General features: G+C 41.9%; 1 protein-coding gene across 1 annotated transcript; it reads left to right on the forward strand.

Annotated features, from left to right (window-relative positions):
* Positions 1-449: 449 nt before the first annotated feature.
* Positions 450-4,583, forward strand: sox4b (SRY-box transcription factor 4b). The gene has a single exon (XM_080747226.1). It carries the CDS (start codon positions 989-991, stop codon positions 2,261-2,263), a length of 1,275 nt encoding a protein of 424 aa, XP_080603352.1. The 5' UTR covers positions 450-988; the 3' UTR covers positions 2,264-4,583.
* The last annotated feature ends 20,048 nt before the right edge of the window (positions 4,584-24,631 follow it).

Here is a 24,631-nt window from a genome sequence, read left to right on the forward strand (position 1 = left end):
AGCCACGTTATAGCATATACCCAGGCAACAGAATGGTACAGACTGTACTCAAACTGTATAGCACTACCCAATGTAAAGTTTCCATATGGTAAAGCCGGCTCGCTTCCTATGTAGAAGTAAGTTAATGGTATAGGCCTACACATGGGTTGGTGGTAAGAGAAAAAGGGCCCATAACATAAGCCAATGTCTCTTTAAAAAAAACTTGAAGTTTGTCGTTGTATTCTGGAATGAGGTCAGACATGAGGCTCCTCATTGCACGCGCTGATTATTATTAGATTCCTTTTTCGACCAATGAGCGCCGAGGAGGCGTGGTTTTGGCACAGAGGCAGGGTAGAGACAGTGTTCTATTGGTGGAATTTTATCGCCGTTGTATCTTTGGAAAGGGATAAAGCCGAGCTGGGGAGAAACTGGAGGCTGCTTGAAACTCAACTCGACTGCAGATGGAAGGCGGAACCTGTAACTCGCTCTAGGTTTTTGAAACCCTCTCTCACTCTCCAGTCTCCACACGCATGGCTTTTCCTCCAGGAGAGAGCACAGGGCTATGCAGAGAACAGCAGTTACATTAGACACTTTGTGTGAAACTTGGAAGCCTTTTCAGTGCCAGTGCGCCCAGTGTGGCACTCAGTCTGCGCTCGGCAGCTGTGGTGCGCGCATATGTTCGGTCCCACACGACTAAATAGACTTTATAAGGGCCAGAAGGAAGAGACACAGATAGAGGTACACAGTGCACAGTGGAGAGTGCATCACCTTTACTGTCTGCGCTGTAAAATCACCAACAGAACCTGGACATTTAACTTTTTACGCATCTAGCCTTTTTCAAAGGCCAACAGCGGATACTGGACTGAGTTATTATCAACTTAGTCTCAGGACTGAGATATTTTGTGCGCTTTTCTGATTTTACCAAACCCAGAGCGGGTGAAGAGGAAAAAGAGCTGAGTCTGCTCTAAAGTGAAGCTGAGAGAGAACTGTATCTGTGTGACCGGGCAGCATGGTACAGAAGATGAGCCACGCGGAGAGCACCGACGAGGCGCTGTCTTTTTTCACCGGGGATTCGAGCTCTGACTCTGGCGCGTGCATGGACCTGGATGCGGCCGCGTCGCCTCCTTCCCCCGGCTCCACTGCCTCCTCGACCGGGGAGAAACTGGGAGAAAACCCGGCGTGGTGCAAAACCCCCAGTGGCCACATCAAGAGACCCATGAACGCATTCATGGTGTGGTCGCAGATAGAGAGAAGGAAGATTATGGAACAGTCTCCAGACATGCACAACGCCGAGATCTCCAAGCGTCTGGGGAAGAGATGGAAGCTACTCAAAGACTGCGATAAGATCCCCTTTATCCGGGAGGCAGAGCGGCTGAGGCTCAAGCACATGGCGGACTACCCCGACTACAAATACCGGCCAAGGAAGAAGGTGAAATCGAGCGCCTCAAAACCAGCTAACGGGGAGAAGGGTGAGAAACTGAGCAGCAGTCCCAACAACAGCAACACCAGCACTAAATCATCCTCCTCGAGGAAGAGCGGATCCAAATCACCCAGCAGCAGCAGACCCCACAAATCACTTTTCGGGACCAGTAGCAGCAGCAACAGCAGCAGCAGCAGCAGCAGCAGCAGCAGCAGCACCAAAGCATCGTCATTTTCTTCGGATCACCCGTCGGAGCACCACCACTCGCTCTACAAGTCCAAAACGGTTTCCTCGGCGGCCAAGCAGATCCCCGACAGCAAGAAGCCCAAGCGGGTCTACGTTTTCGGCAGCGGGGGCAGCATGAGCGTCAGCCCCGCGTCTTCTGCCGCGGTCCCGGCCAGTCCGACCCTCAGCAGCTCAGCGGACTCCAGCGACCCCCTCAGCCTGTACGAGGACGCGGCCAGCGGCAAGGAGGAGGGCGGGCTGTCTCCCAGCAGCCACGGCAGCAGCAGCAGCGGCGCGCCCTCGGAGCGACACGGCCGCCACGCGTACGCCAGTCGGCGGGTCTCCTCGCCTACCCCCTCCGGCTCCCACTCGTCCGCCTCGTCGCACTCCTCGTCCTCCTCGGAGGACGAGGAGTTCGAGGACGACCTGCTTGACGTTAACCAGAGCCCCGGGTTTGATAGCATGTCGCTGGGAAGCTTCGGGTCTTCGGTTCTTGACAGGGATTTGGATTTTAACTTTGAGTCCGGTTCCGGGGGCTCACACTTCGAGTTCCCCGACTACTGCACGCCTGAGGTCAGCGAGATGATTTCAGGGGACTGGCTGGAGTCTACCATCTCTAATCTGGTCTTCACGTATTGAGTAAACATGACAGGTTGACCTAAATGTTGTCCGATACAAGCAAAAAAACAACAGTAGAGACTGGGATTCTCGGTAAAGTGAGTTTTATAGTTTTTGTCATAACTATGGCAGACTAGAAAAGTACCACTGTTACCCCGTAACAAGGCTCCCGTCGCCGACACAGACAAGGCGGTGAGCTGCGTGCGTGCGCTTACGAACTAACTTCAAAGCGAATAATAATGCGTTTTGCTATTTCTTTGGATCGTGGACTGTGGGACTCGGTCACAAGCAGAAAGGAGGAGGGCGCACAGTCGCCACGACGTGAGTCTGAGAGAGATCAGTGAATGCTTTGATTGGGACTGACTGAGTTCCTATATTGAAACAAACAACACCCGGTCTCTGAACTGTTTTGAACTGAACAACTGTGATTGATTTGCACGTTAAAGGCGACGGCAGTCCGCGGTCTGCCATTTACTTAATCAATGTTACCGAAAAAGGGACTTTTCAGAACTTTTACAAATCGCCAAGTGAACTTCATCATAACTTAAAGAGGTACAGAAATAGGACTGTTGTGCGACGGTTTTTTTGTGGTGTCAGCGAAATGGAGTTTTTTTTATGAGACAAGGTGGGTTTTCAAAAGTCGAATATTTTCACAAACGCAAACACGCATGATGGCCTCCCACTCTGTTCCTGTCTTGTACTGAGATTTTCTTAAGACTGTCGAACAGTTATGTAGTATTAGGGTTATTTAAATGGATAGGTGGCGCTCTGTTCGGTTCCTCTCTTTAAAAAGGACATGAAAAAGAATCACCAGCTGTTGTAAACTTCAGGATTCAAACTCAACTTCAAATCTGTGCTGAACTTTATACACTTATTCTCTACAATTCAGGACCAAAATTCGTTTTATGTTAATTTCAGATATTATAGAGAAATCCTCACCGATTTTTCATCCTCTGAGCTTTGTTTTGTACGTTTATTCAGATGCCATTTTTATATGGGATGTTGTATTTATATACTGGGCCAAGCATTTTTGACTTATAATTTTCTATTTGTTGTATACATTAAGTCATATTGTTTTCTTACACAATTTCCCTGTCTGTCTGTCTGTCTGTCTGTCTGTCTGTCTGTCTGTCTGTCTGTCTTGTCAGTCCGTCTGTGTGTCTGTCACGTTTCCTTCTCAGGCGAAGGGCTAGAGTTTTAAAAACAACATTTCTTTTTTTAGTTCCTTTTTATATTTAAATGTAGACTTTTGGACACTTAAAAAAGAGAGGAAACAGTTTGATTATTTTCTCAGTGTATTTTTGTACAAATCTATATCAAAAAGGGGGTGTCAACAATCGGTGTGTAGCCTACTAATACCGCTGTTTTGGATTTCCTAGTTTTAAATAGCCGGCTGGCTGGTTCTCTCTTCAGTCTGAGCCAGCCTACCGTTCACGTTTACAATAGCAATCTGCAGGCTTCTTAAAGACACAGGAACACATTTACTCTACACAGTGGAACATGTGGGTTAGCAACAACAACATCAGTATCTGGAGCAGCCACTCCTTCTTGCATTTCCTGTCAGATATTTTGCCTATGACAACAAATGAGAAGATTGTAGCTTTAAATTTGAATTCTTTCCTGGTGTTTTTTCTATTGATGTCAAAATTTGGTAAGCAACCACTGGATTGAATGGGGGCATCAATCAACAACAAAGCAAGCATACAGCATCAAGCATTATTCAAATTGCTGACTTGAGTTCCGCAACAATTAATTGTACTGCGTTTCTCATTGTATTTGGATATATAATCTTTTCTACTTGTGGGCTAACTATTAGCTAATAATTGTTTTAGTATCTTTATGGCATGGTGAATAGCATTTGTATTTCAGATTCAGGTTATTAGCTGTTGTGTTTTTAAGAAAAAAAGAAAAAAATGAGGAAAAATTCAACATGAAATCGATCTTTGTATATTTGACTGTATCATAAAGCAAAAAGATTGTGTGTTTATGTATGTCGTTGCTATCAAGGACAGGCACTGTCTAGAACTGCTATCTTTTACACACCCTTACTTATGTTTAAGGTGGTCGTTCAGGACTCATTTTTTATATATATATATGAAAGCATTTTTAAATATATTAACTTTATTTTTCATCCATCCTGTGCAATATGCTGTGTAGAATTATTGTTTTATTGTCTCTAATCATGCCATAAAAAAGCAACCATCCTTTTTTCAAAGGGCGAGTAAGGGGGAAACTCATGCCAGCTAAAAGTGTGTCCATTCACTGCCTGTCAGATTGTTGATATAAAACTTGTGTACAGAACTTTTTTCAAGGAAGGAAATAAATATCAGCTGGAACTGAAACCCTACAACTCTTCTCTTGACTCTTTATTTATTTTTTTAACTTTAACCATATTATGGGCAGAAATTTTCAGAAATTGCTAAATTCTCCACATTTCCACACTTTTCTGAAAATAGCTTATCTACAAGGTTGTGAACTTGTAGATTGACTGTTTTCAAATAGCCAAAGTATGAGGCTTAATGTTAAACTATTGAGTGCCTCTTGACGATACGTTTGCTGATAAGAGACTTTAATTTAGTTTCTGTACACATCTGATCAATAGCGATTCAAATTGAACACACTTGTGTTAAAGAGGGTGACAGCTCTACTGGGAGGTTGTTTTTGTAGTATTACTACAAAAACAACCTCCCAGTAGAGCTGTCACCCTCTTTCACCCTCATCAGCAACCTGACCCTTTTGTTTCGATTGGCATTAAATGCCAATCGAAACAAAAGGGTCAGGTTGCTGATGTTATTTGTTATATATTGGCTAGCAGACTCCATTCGTTTCCATTAGCGTCTCTACAAAATGCAAACTAACACCATATAGTACTGAATAAAGTACTGTTCATTCATTTTGCAAGAATCTTGAAATATACAATGTCAAGCCATAAAATAAACCACACATTTAAAAACTATATGAACTATTAGGCCTACCTTTAATGTTGTATATTGATTATCTAGCCTTGCTTCCGAAAAACATAAACACAGTAAACAAAAATATAAAAACTCAGAGTTACTACAAGGGGTCCTCCAAATCTTTGGTGTGGTAGAAGCTTTTTTTCTCCTTTAACCACTTGAACCCTAGCGTTCTAAGAACTTTAGCCAAAAATAGCAGATCTACAAGCTCACAACACCTTGCAGCTTTTAGATTGAAAGGTCAAGTTTATTAAGTATTGACGGTTCAAGTGGTTAAATATCAGAAAATACAAATTGACATGAATCCAAAATACACTGATGATTGTGCTGTCAAACGATGAGTATCTATGGGTTGTGGGGGTCCCTGCTTCATCTGTCTCTCGACTAAGGGGTCCTTGGCCTGAAAACGTTGAAGACCCCTGCTTTACAGTAATGTGACCACCACACACCCAGGATTTTGCTGTAGTTTTTGTGTCCATAATATAAGTTTACTGTTTCATTCAACTGGGATCCAGAATGAGTGGGTTTACTAGATGCTCATAAAACTGAATGAACCCGATGATTAACTGTTGGGAGAATCTTTTTGGGATATCCAGCTTTATGGCTGATTTCATTAGCACCATGCTGCCTCCCATGTAAATGAAAAGACGGGAAGTAGGCAGGTGGGAGCTGTTATCTCAATTGAAAGCAAAAAGAGTGATGTCATGTCTCCAAAGTGATCAACATAAAAGTAGCACTGCTTTATTGCTCTATGCTGGAGATAAAGTGGTTTCAGTGATAAGGTGTGCTTTGGAAATCCTGCCCTAGCTTACACAGTAAACTCCTCAGTGTTCATTTATCCATTTGTAACTCTTGAGTGTACAAAGTTACATTAACAGTAAGAATTTTACTGTACCTTTGGCAAAGACAAACATTTTTGACAAATGAGTTTTGGCTAATATTATATAAGGCAAATATTGTGGTGTAATATTCAGGAATGATTTGTTATGGTCACTCTCCACCAAACAGATTACAAGAGACTCTTTCCAGCTCCAACAGGCAAAAGACTAACATCTAGTTCAGCACAAACTATGTCAGCCCGACAGAACATTGTTTTTGTGCATGCAAAGTAGTCTGCAACGCTGGTCTGCAAGCCTGCCAGTGTTGCCAGGTCAGCTTATTACAAACGACTTTGGGCTTGTTTTCCTCTAAAGTCGCTTCTTCTCATAGTTTCTGGCTGCTTTTGTTTGGGCTTGTTTCTGAAGTGTAGTTGCTTATTTGTGCTTGCTTTCAAGATTGTTTTTCAAAATAGCTGATGTAATAGACTAGAGCTCAAGTGATGAAACTGGTCGCTTTGGGCTTGTTTTCATTCACCTGCAATTATCCTGCATATATATATATATATATATATATATATATATATATATATTAGGGCTGGGATGCGATTAAAATATTTAATCTAATTAATTACAGGCTCTGTGATTAATTAATCGCAATTAATCGCATTTTAATCGCACATCAATATTTGACCTGAGAAGCATTTTTTTTTTCAAGTAAAACACATTTTGTTGTACGAGTGAATCAACGAGTGAGTTTTTAAAATCTAAATTTCGCATCCACTGGGCCAAGCAAAGTGCTCTGATCAGCTACTTCTCCCTTTGAGTTTGTTTCTCTTCTTGGTTGGTGCATCGCTATGATCCGTATGCCCGAAACTGAAGGTTCTGTGGTGCAAAAACTAAGTGCGATTAAAATGCGTTAATTTTTTTAATCGTGTTAATTTTCTGTAATTAATTAATCGCAATTAATCAGTTAAAGTCCCAGCCTTAATATATATATATATATATATATATATATATATATATATATATATATATATATATATATATGTGTGTATGTATGTATGTGTATGTATGTATGTATGTATGTATGTATGTATGTATGTATGTAATAGTATGTATGTATGTATGTACTTATGTACGTACATGATGCAAATTGGAACACGTTTGCTGATTTGAGATCAGGAAGCCCATGAACCATATGTTGCTAAAGCAGTATGTGACCTGACCTTGATCAGCAGGCATACAGTAAACTCCTCAGTGTTTTATAACTCTGAGAGTGTACTCTTTCAGGGCCATTTGATTCTCAGAGTTAAGGGGTAAATTAACACCAGGATTTGCAACAAATGTACACAGGACGGAATTGGCACAGGACGGAATTAATTTGCAAGTGTGATTTGAGTTGCGGTTGGTTGTTTAAGTTGGACTGGTTAAACTGACACAATATGTCCACATATGGGCATTCCCAGATATGGGCTTAATATTGATAACATTAAAGGGATTCTATTGTATTGGCATTTCCAGATATGTGCTTAATATTGATGGGCATAAAAGGGATTCTATTAGTGTGGTTGCCCTAACAGGGCATCATCTGGGAATCAGATGTAGAGGTCAGCTCCATGGAGATCTAGGTGATGATCCATTAGTCTCCATGTATGGATATCCAGGGTTTGATCTTTGATGAGGTGATGTCAACAAACAGGTCAGCAGCTATTGTATGGGAATTTGTACGGACAAGATGTGCCAGTTTTCATAGTTAACTGCAGCCTACGGTCTTAGCTACTAAACATGGAACCTGTCAGTTCTCTGTGTAAACAGAAGAGTGAGTGTCTGATGTGATTGTTCTGACTGTCTTTGGCTATTTTTAGAAGACCAATCTTCGGTTCTTGCATAACCACTTCAACGAATTTGCAGAATGTTTTCCTATGTTCACCAAATGTTTGCCAAGTATGATGTAAGTAGAATAGGGACTGTAAGGTTTTTGTGATTAAACCAGAATATGTTTCAGCAGCCTGATCTCAGTATATACAATGACCGACACTGACATTTACCTGAAATGCTCTCTGTGCTCTGAGCAAGCCTGCTTCCTCACAAGTCAAAGCAAGCTGTATTAGTGTATATTTACCTCTTCTGTGTAACCACAAGACAGGATGTTTAGGTTCAATAGCTGCACAGGAGTATAGATGTTTACCAGATTGTACATAGAAGCTATCATTATGAAAAGGATGCATTCAATGACATGTGCTTTATAAGAGGTATGTCTAGCTCCTTCCTTTTCCTCTGAAATAAACTTAGGTTATGTTTCATCTACATCCTCTCATCTTAAGCCAAAAGCACATACATAGATTATAAGTAACATGTTTGTTTACATGACAGCTTGGGGATCCACATTTCGTCACTGTCAGACTATCAGGCAGTAACCTTGTATCTCAAGACTGTCGCACAAAACTAGTTAAAATAGCAGATGTAAAGGCACACAACGCCTCGTGATGCGAGGCGTTTTGTGCTTGTAGATCGGCTATTTTCACTATTTTAAATTGTTTTTTAAAATACTAAAAAGGAAGGTTTTGGGCATGGTGTCAGAAAAGGTTGCACATACCTGGATCGACTTTGTGATAATATACAGGTGCAATTTTGCAAGAATGAAAAGCCTACATGCATGTTGTATTCTCATCACCAAAGCCTAACAGTGGCCTTGTTTCTATTCTATTCTATTCTATTATATTCTATTCTATTCTATTCTATTCTATTCTAGCCTGTTGTACTGTATGTATGCATGCTGTCTGGTATTCAGACAGTCATGGTCTCCCCTCCCCCCGCTTCCAGACAGACTCTTGGATTGGGGGAAGGGCTGATTTAGCAAGCAGTCAACCAAGGACCCTCCAGCATAGCTGACAAGCATGTCTGTCTGCAGCATGTGTGTGCGGGTGTGCGTGCGTACATGCACATCATCACATGCATGCGTGCCGGTTTATCTGTGGTCTGCTCTATCTGTATATCTCAATATTTTTATACAACCTTATAGATCAGATTGTCAAAGACAATCTGTATGTATGTATGTGTTAGTGTAATATACTGTTTGTAGCTATATACACTACTATAGGTAGCAAGACGTTTCAGTCTGCAGTCCTGTACATGTTATAATGGCTTAATTGGATGTGAAATTACAATATAGATAGCAAGGCTTTTAGTGTACATTTCATAAATGTTTAATTAATTGTACTGTAGGTGCTATATATGCAGCCTACCATTTCATTATTCAGATTTTCATAATTGGTTTTGGGATAGTGTAAACCATTTAACCATGATTTAGATGTATGCAGTTCCCTTCATGAATTTCATAAAACTATAATTCAGGAACAAAATCTGCAAAATGGCAATGAATGAAAAGGGATTTGTTTAGATGCAGCATCAGTGCAGATACAACAGAACCCATTAAGGACAAGAGAACAATGCAAATGGGCTGGAGACATTTTGACCGGAAAATAAAAAAGCAAAAAGTAATAACATGAATAATTATAGCTTAATTAGTGGTATTAACTAACACAAACACTACATGACATGCAGTAATGGTATCCTCTGACTGTCACCATTTTGTCAGCCTTTTGAAAATACTTGTATTAGCATTTTCTTTTTCAGGGTCCTAACCTGCCGTTCATAAATATGTATCACGCAAGAAGATCATGTCCTCGGTATGCAGTATAATGTTAGAACTTTCAGCTTCATTGCCTGCGAGTATATCTAGCAGCTCAGTAGTGTCACTAGTGTGTGTGTGTGTGTGTGTGTGTGTGTGTGTGTGTGTGTGTGTGTGTGTGTGTGTGTGTGTGTGTGTGTGTGTGTGTGTGTGTGTGGCTTGTTCAGTGTGCAGCCTCATGCATGGCTCAGCTGATTCCTCAGTGGGAGGTAAAGCCAGTGGCCCAGAGCAGCTCTGAGCAGGCTGGCTGCTGCTGGAGTCAGTGGGCCAGCAAAACCACAGCAGGGGAAGGAGGGGTCAGCTCTGATGCTTGGGGGAAGGGTGGTACACAGTCAAATTCCCAATGTTAATTTAACTCTGAGAGGCTTCAAATGGAACCAAATGGACCTCTCGCCCCCATGCAGCGGCGGAACACTCGCCCCGTTTGGCGTGGAACGCTCGCCCACCAGCGCGGGACCACTCGCCCCACTTGGCGTGGAACGCTTGCCCACCAGCGAGGCGGACCACTCTGCCCGCTTGGGGAGAACAGCTCCTAATAGTAAGTTAAGAAGTTAAAAACTGTTACAATCACAGCTGAAGCGGACTTCAGCCGAGGCACCACCGAGCGAGCTCAGGCGAGTGAGTCTCCCCGAAACCTCAAGGTGGCCGAGTAGGTTCTGGTGGCCAGAAATACCAAACATTCCGAGGTTGCCGGATGTATGGGTCCGATCGTTCCGAGGTTGTCGTATTTGAGTGGGGCGAGTTTGGTGGCCGGAACTACAGTACGTGGATCTGACCTTTCTGAGGTCCCCGAATTGGTGAGCGTGTTTTGGGGCGAGCGTTCTTGTATTCTATCTCTTCTATTCTATGGCATCAGAAGTGAACTGGAAGATTTGGGGGCAGGATCTGCTGATAAACCATACAATACAACATTACATATTATGTAATGTTGTATTCTATGGTTTGATGAAGAACAATGGACCCCAAAATCATCAGTGCTATAATTAAACTCAGAGTGTCAAAATGAACATGGTCCAGCCTCGTCTTTTGTTATCCCTGGTCTTATTTGCCGTTCTGTCTGTGTTACTACATAACAGTGGAATCCAGCCAAAGTCCAGCTGTATTAAAGAGTATAATAGATAAAATAGGAAATCTTATTACCAAAGCAAATAGCCGATGTTGCAGATCTGACGTGTTGTGACCTTGACCTTGTAGATCTGCTATTTTGGATGTGGGAACATACAACAAAATATAAATCCTGTTTAAGTGATTCCTCTGTTTGTCTTGCTGTCAGACATTAGGGTGGCGGGGGCGGGCTGACTGTCTTTCCTGTACTTAGAGGGTGAAGGGTGAAGTTATTTCAACTTTCAGTGTGCACAATTGGACACACACACAGCCAGGGTATATTCTCGTCAATATTTACACTTGTTAAATAATCATGCTTTTTTGACAGTAAGGCGTACAATGATTTTGTCTTGCATCTTTCATTTTAACCCAAATGTCTGCCACTCTGCCTGTCTGTATCCAGGTCTGCTAACCTGTCTATGTATGTGCCTGCTTCCGTCTGCCAGCCTATTCCTTTCTGCCAAGTATTTCTATTGGTCCTTCTTTTGTACTTCCTAACTTATCTGTCTGTCTAGCTGGCTGGCTGGCAGGCTGGCCACCTGCCACTCTGTCTGTGCCTGCATTTTCCAATAGCAGCTACGTATGTGTCTTTCCCGCAGGAAAGCAGAGCTGCCTGCTTAGAGCCTGGTTCAGAGGATGGTGGGGCTGTGACAGGCATTGCCGTCATCTTATTAGCCTATTAACAACTATCATGACTGGCGGACGCGGCCTGTCTTTATGCCTTTATACCTGCCTAATAAAGCAATAGGAAGAGGATTGTGGGTTAAGGAGAGAACACAATGACTGTATGTCAGCTTAACTGAGAGCGGAATGTAAGAGCCAAGATGACTGCCTGCCTGTCTGTGCCCCAAAATGACTCTCATCATCACATAATTATGTGTCATGGATAGGACATGGGAGATTAGGGATGGAAATGGGAGATGCCTGCTCCCCACCCTCACGCTTATCGGCATAGCCTACCTATAGTCGGCTGTAGTTCTCTTAATTTGCAGTTTTGAAAGCGGTTATATTTCAGCGAGCTATAGGCCTATATACGAGGAAGAATAAATTTGGCTTATCTACACCATTTGATGAGTAAAACCAAGCATGGCTTATATGTTTTCCAGGGAAATGGCTACCTATGAATTATGTTTGAGGAGATGTTTTTCTCTGAACTTGAGAATAAAATAAATTCAATAAAAATCTAATGATTAAATTAAACTTTTCAAGTTATAATATGGGTTAAAGGAAAGGATTACATTATGCTGTTCCTGCCTAAACTGTGTTCACTGAGTTTACTAAATATATATATAACATAGCAAACAAAGTTTACATGGGAAAAGCTGTTCAGTTTACTAGACGATTTAAATCTAGCAATTGTATAATGTCATTTTAAATGAACTGTGCAAGGATAATAACCTTATTCTATTGTCTTAATGTCTTCCTTTGTTCCCCTGCTCCCCAGTCTTTCCTATTGCCTGCTGTCAGGACTCAGCAGTAAAGTTTTGCATGCAGTCATCAACCAGCATGCAATGAGATTTCATGTCTGAGGAAAGAAAAGGAAACATTGCCTAATGGAGCAATTAAGTGCTCCAGGTAACGGGAATAAGCAAACAGGGAAAGAGTTTCCCCAAACTAACGGAAAAACGCACAAGATGCTGCCCGGAGGCAAACAAAGGCAAGCAAAAATAAATAAATAAAACGACACACCGTGACAATACAAGCTGTACATCCTATTATGGCTATATCGTGGCTAGCAGAACAATTCCCCGTCTATGTTATGTTGTGTGTAGTTTTTTATTTGGAGAGGGCGGGACTCCCAGAGAGCGAAATGAACAAGGCGCGGCCAAGGAGCCCTATCTATCACACGTGTAGACAAAGGGGACTTAACAACACAAAGCTAAATATGCCCTCTAAAACTTTTCCACGACGCGCGACGACACGCGGCAGTCTCCGGCGTGCAGCGGTGAGTTGTTTTCCAGGTAAATTCCGCCTTCACTCGCATCTCTGCGATGGTTTTGGGGATTCAATTCCCGCAAAAAGTTGCTGATAGTTGGTGCGTCAGCGCTCAAACTTGAGCACAAAGCGGAGCGGGAGAGAGAGGAGCGGTCCCTTTTCCTTTGTCTGACGCGGGGCGCTTTGAGGAGACAAGGCAATTTGGGGATGCTTAGGCACGCAGCTTCATAACACCTCAAATACAATGCTAGGAATTCATTCGAAATCACCCATAATGGAAAAAGAAACGAAGTTTGTGCTTGTCTCGTCTTTGTCTCCTGGGGATGTTGCGCCGCGAACAGACAAAGCAGCTGCTTGTCAGAAGTTGGATGGTGCTGGAAGTTGGCGGAGGGGGGAATTTACGCACGCAGGCAAAACACAATTTAAGGGACAAATGCTTGTTTAAAATACATATTCTCCTCGTGCAGGGCATGGTGAATGTGATGTTCATGCGTATGGAATTGACTTTAATTGATTGATGGAATACTTTATTTAAGTTTGCATACAGGACAGTATACAGTTTACTGATACAGTGCATGTCAACTAAAAGGATAAAGAAGACCACAATAAATCTTTTGGGCTTGTTTAAATTGGGGTTCCCTTTTTTCCTCAATTCATACAACAATTTACAATTTACTTTGTCTGACATTAGACCCTCGTAATCAGGTGTATAAGGTCTAATTGACACAAAACAGTGACACAAAGTGAGACTTGTTGCTGGATAATCACAGTTTTATGGGTAAAGTGTGTTGTGCAATGATTGTATGGCACAACTTATGAAAAATGGCAACAAACTTGTGATAGCATAATGTGAGGAATCAGAGCAACAGGTAAAAAGTCCTTGCAGCTTCTTTGTTAGAGCAGAGACTCCATCGATTCCCTTTGTTCTCACTCCATACAAAGCAAACCAACAGAAAATGACCACAAATTGAAAAGAAAACACCTTTTGGATGTTTAAAAATCATTATGGGACATAAATAATATTCGAGTACTGCTTTATAGTTCTTCTTCAACAATGTTTTAATAAACTTATTTTTGGTTGCTTTTGTTCAGTGCATACAACTGCATCTCTTCTATGAAGTAATTCTAAATTGAGAATTTGTGAAACAATTTAATTTGGATTCATTGAATATAAAATTAGGTTGTTTATATTGTTTTTTCGTATTCCTTTAATTAAGGTGGGGCCAAACAACTTGTTTGAATTTGCTGCATTCCATTGTACAGTGGCTTTGTAAAAAGAATCAAAGGCCTACAGGCTCTTGCAAACTCGTAGGCAACCTTTAGGACAAAATACAAAACTAAATACACTAATAATGCAGCTTTAGGCCCAGATAAAGCTTTGAAAAACAATTACATGAGTGAAATAGTGAAATTAATAGTCATTTATGCCTTATCATCTAATTGGTTGTGTGGTGCCATTATGTTATGCATCAAATAACCCCTTTGAGGCATGATGGTCAAATATATTTGCATTAAAAATCTTAGTTTATTTACTTAGTCTCTATAGTTATTTTATTTAGATACTTGATTAAGTTACCCTCTTAGCTTTAGAAGGCCTTGTGGGTGCTTCGACCGTTTGAAGATATTGGCCTACACACCACAAAGTAGCCTATCCTATATGTATTGTAGAATAATAATTCCCACTACAAAACGTTCATTAACACCTTTATTGTGAATCCTCAGGTGGGACCTGCCAGCAGATTAAGCAGCAAATCTTCCTCTCTTTGCGGGAAGAAGAGGCAGGGGGAAATCAGGGAATCACATCGAACACCATGAATTCACCTTTCCAATCGGATATTAGAACGGGAACGAGGAGGAGAGGATTACAACTTTTTTCTTCTTATTTTCTTGTTTTCGTTTGAAGAACAAGAAGACTGAACTCTTAAGGATTTAACGGCAGTTTCCGACATACTTTTGGAATTGAAAAGTACAACAAAACGCTTGGGGATTACGTGTCTGCCTGTCTGTCCACCCTGGCACGTCCTCTACAAAGTCACTCACAGGATAGACGGATAATGGTCTTGTGATCCGGTCTGTCTACACAGGTAGGTCTGTGCATGAGGTGGATGGATGGAGATTCTGTATTAGCCATGTTAAAATATTCCTCTGTATTCTCCCATGAGGTGACAGGGTGGTATAATTGCTCCCATTATAACGTGATAGGATGCAGGGAGTTGTGTCCTTTGCGCACTTTGTAGGCTATATCCATAAATAATTCGCCATTGGACTGCATGGTTTCTCCAGCCAGGAAGAGCATATCCACAGATTTATTGCCAGGTTTGTGGACTGGAGCCACGCGTGTTCAGGGATTGCTTTCATGCACTTGCACTTGGTTAACATGCTGTCAGTCAGTGTGTGGGGCCTCGTGTTGTCTGTCAACGCTCGTGCGCTCCTGCTGCGCACTGAGTCGATGCAATTCGGAACAACAAGAAAAGGAAAGTTGGCAAAGAATTGGATTTGCTTTCCAGTGTGCCAGTGTTTGTCGTCCTTTTTTTAATGATTAGAATAGGCTTCATCCATTGTCAATCAAATCTTTGTTGTATCACTATAAACAGCCAGTTACTTGAGACACAATGAAGTTGGTGGGGCCACATGCATTCTCCAAAAATAGCAGATCTACAAGCTCACATGCATGACCACCAGCATTGTGAGCTTGTAGATCGGCTATTTTTGGCAAAGAGATGGTGTAGGCGGAAAGACAGTGGTCCTGGTTCAAGGACCACGGGGTTAAGTGTTGTAATGCCTTATTGTTGTCACTGCTGTCATCACCACAGTGTGTAGAGACAGTGGTAGCGAGTAGGTCTAATACCCTACAAGTGTCCTTTTCGAATTCAACTTTGTAACCTGGAGACGGCAGAGAGAATGAGAGAGAGAGAGAGAGAGAGAGAGAGAGAGAGAGAGAGAGAGAGAGAGAGAGAGAGAGAGAATTACCTCACTTCGCAGCCCTTATCAATGATGTCATTGACAGCCAATGAGAATTCGCAGGGACGTTATTGTCAGCATCCAAGCACCGCCCCCAGACCCCTAGCCACGCGCATGGAAGCGCACATGGTCTATTTACTACTACTAGAGAATGAGAGCGTCACATTTTCTGCTGCTGCAGCAGGCTGATGCTCTTCTCTTGTGTGCGTTGACAATTAATCGTTATAGCTATCTGTCATCATATAAAGCAATGCATTATGCATACATAAATGCATAATAACCTTAAGAAGGAAGAAATGTGAAGAGCATGGGGAGATGACATTTGTTTTCTTTGCATAATCCAGTGGTTCTCAAATTGTGGGTCAGGACCCCCAGGGGGGTCCCCAAATTATTTTGGGGGGTCACCGGATGATTAACTTAATGTGCAATTTCTTTTTTTCTCACTCGACAGTAAACAACCAACATAGTGTTTAAGTGTATAGAGGGGTATCTGCACATTTATAAAATGACAAATTAAATATTGGTCAAATTGTCAAATATTAGAGGCAGAAATTATGAAAATAGGCGAGGCGTTGTGAGCTTGTAGATCTGCTATTTTCCACAATAGAACCCTGTTATACAAAATGTAATGCCTCAACTTTTAGTGCTCATCAAGGTGCGGGGGTCGCGGCCTGAAAAGGATGAGAACCCCTGGCTGCATAATCCATAGACATGAATTATTAATAATTAATCCAGTAAGAAGACAAGGAACCTAATATTCTACGTTTTTAAGTCAATAACTGAAAACACTGTTTTAGGTTCCTTTTGTCTACCTACTGAATTTTAAAGTTGTCAGACTGAATGTGGCTGAACATGGTCAGTCAGCTGGGACATAGCTACTGCGTGGCAGTGGTGGCGCATGGATACTTTATTAAGTCATGTCTCAGGCTCATATAATGGTGCAAACAGAGATTCAGAAATAAAAGTAAATAGTTGACAGGCAGAGAGAGAGAGAGAGAGAGAGAGAGAGACAGACACACACTTCTGGGAAAGTCATCCACAGTGTTGGAACACTTTCAGAGTTACAAATAAGTAAAAACAAATAGACAAATGAACATTTTTTACTGTTGTTACTTGATCAACCAAGTAGGCCTACAGGGATCCTATACTGAAATTTAGCTTGAGTATCCCTAAAACTTGCATTACTATTCCATGCATATTACATTGCATTCGCATATGCATGTAATTAAAAAGCATTGCGTCATTTTGAAGTATGCATGTTTTACAATGTAACCAATTAAAGTTAGCCCAACTGTATTTCAGTAAAAGTTGTTTTCATTTGGTATATTGTTTTTAAAGACAGTATAAGAAATTGATGGTCTTGGTCCCACAGAGTTCAAGTAATTCTGTATAACTGTCACATTTGAAGTTTATGCAAGTCCTGCTGTACATCACCATCTATCATTATATAGCCCCACCCTCTCCTCAGCATTTGGTGACCTTGTATATTGCTATTATAATAATGTACGTCATTTTGGCACAACTGGGAGCAAGGCTTTTAGTACAATTCATAGCCAGTTAATTAAGTTGTAAGTTAAACAGAAACGTCAGGCTGAGCATGGCTAATTGTTGTGACAGACCCAGCACTGAGAGCCTAATAAGCATCACACAGACCTCTCTCTGCTAGTATAACTATGTGTAACCTAATGACATGACGTATCTGTGATTGTGTAATCAAGTACAGTGCAGTCCACATTAGCACTATTGTTTTTTGTGACAGCCTCCAGCTCCAGAACCTTAACATCCCTTAAGGCGAAATATCCATTAACGCTGGTCATGGTTTTTGGTCTCAATAACATACACATTATATCTGCCTAAAGCCTAATTTATGTAGTACGGTGGTGTGTAATTTAAGCTTAAAATATGCCTCATTGTGTTTTCTGATGGCATTTTTACGGGTTGGAAATCTAGAAGAGGGTCTTTGTGTGTGTGTGTGTGTGTGTGTGTGTGTGTGTGTGTGTGTGTGTGTGTGTGTGTGTGTGTGTGTGTGTGTGTCTTGCAAATCACTGGCGTGTGTGTGTGTGTCTTGCAAATCAGCGCTCAATTTCTTGTGCACACTACAAGTAAGCCAAGGAAATGAATGCCCGAATATTCATTGCATATTGAGAATGTACACCAGGAATGCTGGTCCCTCATTGGCTGTTAATGATGACGTTGCCAGAAATGCTGGTCCGTGATTGGGCTACGGGCTTAAACACACACAGCTACCTTCCTTCATACGCAGCCGAACGCAGTACTTGCATGCTCTGCTGGCGCAAATAATAATAGATACATTTACAGGAAAAGGTGGGGTGGGGCAGGAGGCGATGCAGAGCATGCTACTCATACGGGCTACTTCACTTGCTGAGGGAGAGCGTTATTTGCATCTCTGGGGGCAAGCCAGTAGGGGAGAACATTTTCCAAGTCCAATTATATTTTGGGGAAAGACATTTTTTTGGTCAGTTTTACATACATAGCCTACAGTAGCATTTTTCTCCACGTTTGTGCTGAATTTAGGGGCAACAAAATAACGTCAAGACGTGATGTTTGAAATCCATAGGGAAGCCATGTCGTTAGTAGACCCAGTCAAAAATATCACTGGGTACAGTATCTCTACTATACTCCTGTATTCATATTACTGTGCAGAATGCAGTAGAATGGATTTATCATTACTCACACAGGTATAATTCTCTCAGATGACACTGTTTTCATTCTCAGGAAAACTATCAGGTTGAGTTTTACTACTCATCGCCGGCAGCTTACAGTCATTATAGGGGATTAATGCCATTTTATGTACAAAGTATTATTTCAGCCCTATGTATTATATTACCCATCATAAATGGCCGCAATATCTAAGTCAGAAAACTTTTGTTCATATACTAATATTTGTTTTATCAGCAAGTTGTCTCCTTCTCCCAATGGAGAGAATTAATATCTGCCACAATGTCCAAACTATGATAAAGATGGTAGTGCATAGTGTCCAATCCAGTGTGCCTATATATGCTTCAAAAAACATTATTTACATTGTCAACCAGTTAGTGTTCTACCTGACACCATAAGGAGACCAACTGCAACAACTGCGGATGTGCTAGTTATATTGTATTAACATACTCTTCCTATATTGGTGCTTTAAACAGCATAGTGAAATAGATTTTAGTTGCTTATGAATTTATAAATGCTTTGTTTTATGCTTTTGTTCTAATAGTTAAATTCAGATACAGAATACCAAAACGACCAAATAAAGCGTCACATATAATTATTTTGTATACATTTAAAGTCACACTCTAGCCTTAAACCAAGATGCATGTATAAAATATTAATACTATGGAGTCGGACCTTAAGCAGTTGAGCAAGTAAACACTGGCATTGTGTTGCAGAAAATTGTTGCCTGTGAAGTTGATCCTGAGTAGATTTTCTCTTCATGCATATCTGTGAGGTATTAATACACGGTACCACACTGTGAGCACAGTACAGTAAATTAGAGTGCGATAAAACATTAGGTCTAGCATTACTAATCGTTACGACAGGCCTAATTCTCCCAGCTACAGACATCCTGCGGTCATCCTGTTGGAAACTATCAGAGCTTAGTTTTACTACTCACTGCCTGTAGCAGTGAGATAAGTTAACGTGTTCTGCTTGCATGCTAATACGTACCTACACCGGGGGATAGGAATACATTATCTCTTTGTGACTGCTCACAGGGGACTGTTTGAGGAAGGGCAGGAGAATGGATAGAGACTGTGGAAAGGGAAGGAAGGAGAGAAGGAGGGATGGAAAATGGTAGGAAAGAAGGGAGGAGGAGGAGGAGAGAGAGAGAAAGAAATAGAATGAAGAGCAGTTTGCAGACTGGAGAGAAAAAGAGATTGTGAACCAGAGGCAGAGATGGAGAGTGAGAGAGGAAGAGAGCTATCTAGTGCCAATATGCTTTGCTCTGTTCAGTTTGGAGTTTAAAGGGATATTCCACTTCCAAAAAACCTTTGGTCATGTTATCGTCTAATCAGGCTTTTATGAACACCCTGAACAATTTTTAATTTGCTTGATTCAATATTTAGATATTTGATGTAAATGTTACCAGGCCCTCCAGGCCCAGGGCCTCTCCCCACACACACCCATTGTAACTTCAAACTTCATTTTAACACATGGGATGCTAAGGTTTCTAACATTTCTAGCTGTTGCTGCTGCCGCCGTTCACTCACGCTTTATTTTGAAGAGCCTCGGAAGCTTCGTGCGTGTGCACGTGAGTGTCCGCTGACGATTGAGGAAGAAAATCCATTTGTTTACAAACGCTCGCGAAACTAAAATCCAAACCGCTGCCGACCATCGCGGTAAAGTGTCGCCGTGAAAACAATCAGATCTCTGCTTCCCTGGAGTTCTTTTCACCTCATTCATAGATAAAGCCCTTTTTATGTTCCAGCCTAGAATGGAAATCAATGCAACCAGCTCGGGCCATTTTCTCTCTCTCTCTGAGCTACGGGGTGACGTATGGACTAGGGTCATTCACAGGGCATGCAGCATGCACGCAGAGCTGTAGAAGTTAACCCCTTGTTGCCTCGTTCAGGAACGAGACAACTCCTTTTGGCAGGGTGACCCCTAGTGGCCTTAACTCGTTACTGAACGAGTTTGGCACCCAAGTTGTTAACCATGATAGATTCATTAAAAACACCCATTATATTTTCTGGTGACTCATACTACCCTCCTAGTACGTGAGCAGGCCGTGCTTTTTCAATAACATTTTTTCATTTATTTTTAATAATTATGTTTTTGTAATTTTTCCCAAATAATTATTAAAAATAAATGAAAAAAGTTATGGATAAAACACGGCCTGCTCACGTATTTTAGGGTAGTATGAGTCACTAGAAAAAAATAATGGGTGTTTTTAATGAATCTATCATGGTTAAAATGGAGTTTGAAGTTACAATGGGTGTGTGTGGGGAGAGAAGCCCTTCCCCTGTTTCCCTGTTGAAAGTGGAATATCCCTTTAAATCCCTGTCATACTGCCCCTTTTTTATTTATGACTGTTGTACCTGACTCGGGCCGCATACTGTATTGAAAGACTCATACACTGAAAGCCCCTGAAAGCTTAGGCGAAAACTTTTGTTTAACCCGTATTGGGTCAGGTTTGAAACCACTCAGCTAGCACTGCAAATCGCATGACCTTTTAGGACAATCCCTTGCAATGGGAGACGTGCAATCATCATCATGAAGCCATAGGAGCTGCCCCAGTGGCTCAGCCAGCATCGACCACAGACACGTGCAACTTCTCCAGTCTGATTCTGACTTGGGAACCTGTGTTGGCAACTTTATTTTTCCTGGTCTACTTGGTTCAGTATTTCTGCATATTGTCACTGTATCGGGCAGAAACCACCTATCTTGGGGTGCCCGCTGGCCTGCTGGTTCAGGTGCATAACACATAGGCTTTGTGCAGCGGGTCGCTGGTTCGATTCCCTTGCTGACCAGATTTGCTATGTGTCTCTCATCTCTCATAAATGCCCTATTTTATACTTTTTGAATAACAGTGTAGTTCATAAATCTCCTGACCACCCCTCCTACTGACTGTTGAGCTGCATTGAACTGTATGATTGGTCAATGGATACATTATCTTAATTGGCTATTGTTCACAATTGCATCTTCTAAAACATTTCAGGGACTATAATAAAGATAGTGTTTATTTTATTTTATTGTTTCTATAATTATACATGTCTACATCAGGATAACAGATGCATTTCTGGACAGCATAAATATGGACATATAGACTCTTAGATCACCTCTGACTTTCTGGGAACCCCAAGAATCCAAATATACCGGTATAACTCAACAAAAAAGTGAATACTATGGCTACCACAAATTTGATTAATAGGCCCCCTAAAAGTAGGCAGAGAGTCATTGTTGGTATGGATTTGGCTGCACCACAAACCCCTAGGTAGACACCTCACAAGCTCATATTGGCCAATTTATATTTTCCTTTTAGTTTTTCACACCATGCCTTATCAACTTTGATTGGCTCCCACGAAGTTCCCTGTCAGCTACAGCAGTGAAGGCATGGAACCCTGGTAAGGCTGCAGCCATCCCCTTACCAAGTGCATGCACTACTGATTATCCGTTTCTTGTTCCCCACACCACTGATGAATTAGGTGTCTTGAATAGCTGATGGTTCCATCGGATTGCACAAGCTCATATTGGCCAATTTATATTTTCCAATTTTTTCATACCAGGTATTCTCTTGATAGGCTCCCACAGCTTTTGGTAAGCAATTATTTTGCAGATGGCAAAAAATATATATATATTGGCATGATAAGGATTGGTAGAAAATGTGATTATGTTGTAATGTCCGCTCTCATTTGCACACCAGCAGCATGCCACTAGTACATGTGACCACTCTAGGAATAGTTGTGGGTTCGCTGAAAGCGAGAACACTATGTTATCTTCATTATTTATAGAGTGAGTTCCGTCGCAGACAGTACAAAGGCAAGGCCCTTAGCCAATGAGGTGCAATCGAGGTGTGGAAAATCTGGAAGTGGTGGTAGCTGGTTGAGCTTCACATGACAGTGAGCACGTTGGAGAATATAGTCACGAGCGAGTCCACACTGTTTCGTAGGAACAGACAGTATCTCTAGTTTAATCATGATCTTTGCCCCCCCCCCCCAAAAAAAAACAACAACAAAACAAACAAAACAAAACAAAAATACATAGACACCTATTTGTTCAATTAAGTGCAATATTGGCTGATTCATAGTGAAAATAGATTTTGGCAACAATTTGCATATATGCTATAAGGGACATTTTGACAACTTTTTAACATGGCCGCCGCAGTCGCACACACTATAGCCAAGTGCCAAAAGTTTTATTAGGACATAGTAACAAACCAACGTTTCGGCAGCACAGCTGCCTTCTTCAGGGTATACAGAACACATAGTCACACTTAAATAAGGTGCCTGGCATACATACAACCAATCAGATGCATCTACAAGAGCATGGGAGATTGAATCCAAAAAGCCTCACGTTTTAAAAGTAACTTGTCCATCTCTCCCCCTCCCCGTCTTTTTGAGCGGTGGTCACAACGCTCCTATACGTGGCCGTGTGTGTGGGTCTGTCTGTCTGTTTGTCTGTTTGTCTGTCTGTCTGTCTGTCTGTCTCCGGGTCTGTAGCCTGCAGTAACCTTTTCTGACCACACATGTTAAGGGAGGGGCGCTGTTGCACACACACACACACACACACACACACACACACACACACACACACACACACACACACACACACACACACACACACACACACACACCACCGCTCAGTTCACACGAGTGTGATTTTTTAGACACCTCCTGAATGATTTCACTGTCCTGTCCTGAGCCTGCACCACCACAAGGACGTGGTGTGCGTAGTATTCCTGTGCTTAGTGAACTTTTTTACATGGCTCATCATTTTGTCAGCTCATATGTTTTTCCAATCTAGAAACACTGTTTAGAAGTATGTTCGAGGGGTCCATGATACCCCCTTCTTCTTCACACTCTACTATGTGTGGGCTTTCAGAAGACATGTTGTTGACTACTGCACTGTATGTGTCAAGGCGTTGCTCCTTCCTGCTTCTTCCCAGTCTTGGATGTAGGGATACAATTTCCAATAACAGGTCTTGCCAGTTGTCTGTCTATGCATTGGAGGTCAATGTATTACCACCACAAATGCACACCATGCCACTGTCTGGGGATGGACTGCTAATCCCCTCTAAAGAGTGGGGTTTTGTCAAAGCTAAATCTGCTACACACACACACACACACACACACACACACACACACACACACACACACACACACACACACACACACACACACACACACACACACACACACACACACACATAAACACAATGCTTAGACAGACAGACGTGCCGCTTGTAAACACTGGTTTTATCAGAGATAAATCTGTTATTTTCTGGTTGTTAGGAGATTAGGGAGCAGATAGACCAACTAAAATGGTCTGTCACTCTACCTGCACGCGCATGGGCTATTTTGGTATGAGAGTGGAGTAGGACCCAAATGCAGGGCACGTTTTAAGTGAAAAGGTCTAATAACCAACTAAGGAATCTCAAACATGAGGGCTAACAAAATATAAAAAAAGAGCTCTAGAAGGCTCACAGCCTAACAGCCGCCACACACCAGAGAAATGTAAGCGTGATGCACGCGTTATCCGCGCACATGGTGTAGTCAGTATCACTGATATCAATTAGATCTATCCAAACTCGCTGTACGCATGCAACATACGCATGCAACATACTGTACGCACGCTTTGAAAAGCCTGGTGTAGTCTGGCCGTAAAGCTACACACTCATTCTAAACTGACTATCACTCAATTGAACAAGTGGGCATATATAGACTGTAGTGATGCGAGGGTTGACCCGTAGCCCACGGGTCCTGCGGGGTGGGCCAGGGCTGCAAAACATAGTCTCTATCATGACTTTCGGCCTGGTGGAGACAATAAGATACACAAGAATGAACAGATAAACTCAGACCTAGACGCAGAGCATACAAAACACAGAGCTACAGAACTAAACAAATAAATGTAAATAAGGCAAACAAAACCTCCTCCTAAACCAAATAGCGAAATAATTGTCCAAGTTGATGGACTGGATCAAAGTTCAAAGGTCGAGGAGTGGGCCATGACAATTATTGTAGAGGGAACAAAGGAGGGGACCAAGTATAGAGCCCTGGGGTACCACGGTCAACAAATCTATATAGTTTAAGTGGTTAAAACACAATTGGGATCATTCCCTAGGGCAGTGGTTCTCAACCTTTTCAGGCTGCGACCCCAAAAATAATCACATTTTAACTGGGGACCCCCCCCCCCCCCCCTCACACCTAAGCACTAAGAGTGGAGGCATTACATTTTTTATAACGCGCTGCGAGGTCTGCTA

The sequence above is a fragment of the Nannobrachium achirus genome (assembly GCF_963921795.1).
Source record: "Nannobrachium achirus genome assembly, chromosome: 2".
Taxonomy (NCBI): Eukaryota; Metazoa; Chordata; class Actinopteri; order Myctophiformes; family Myctophidae; genus Nannobrachium; species Nannobrachium achirus.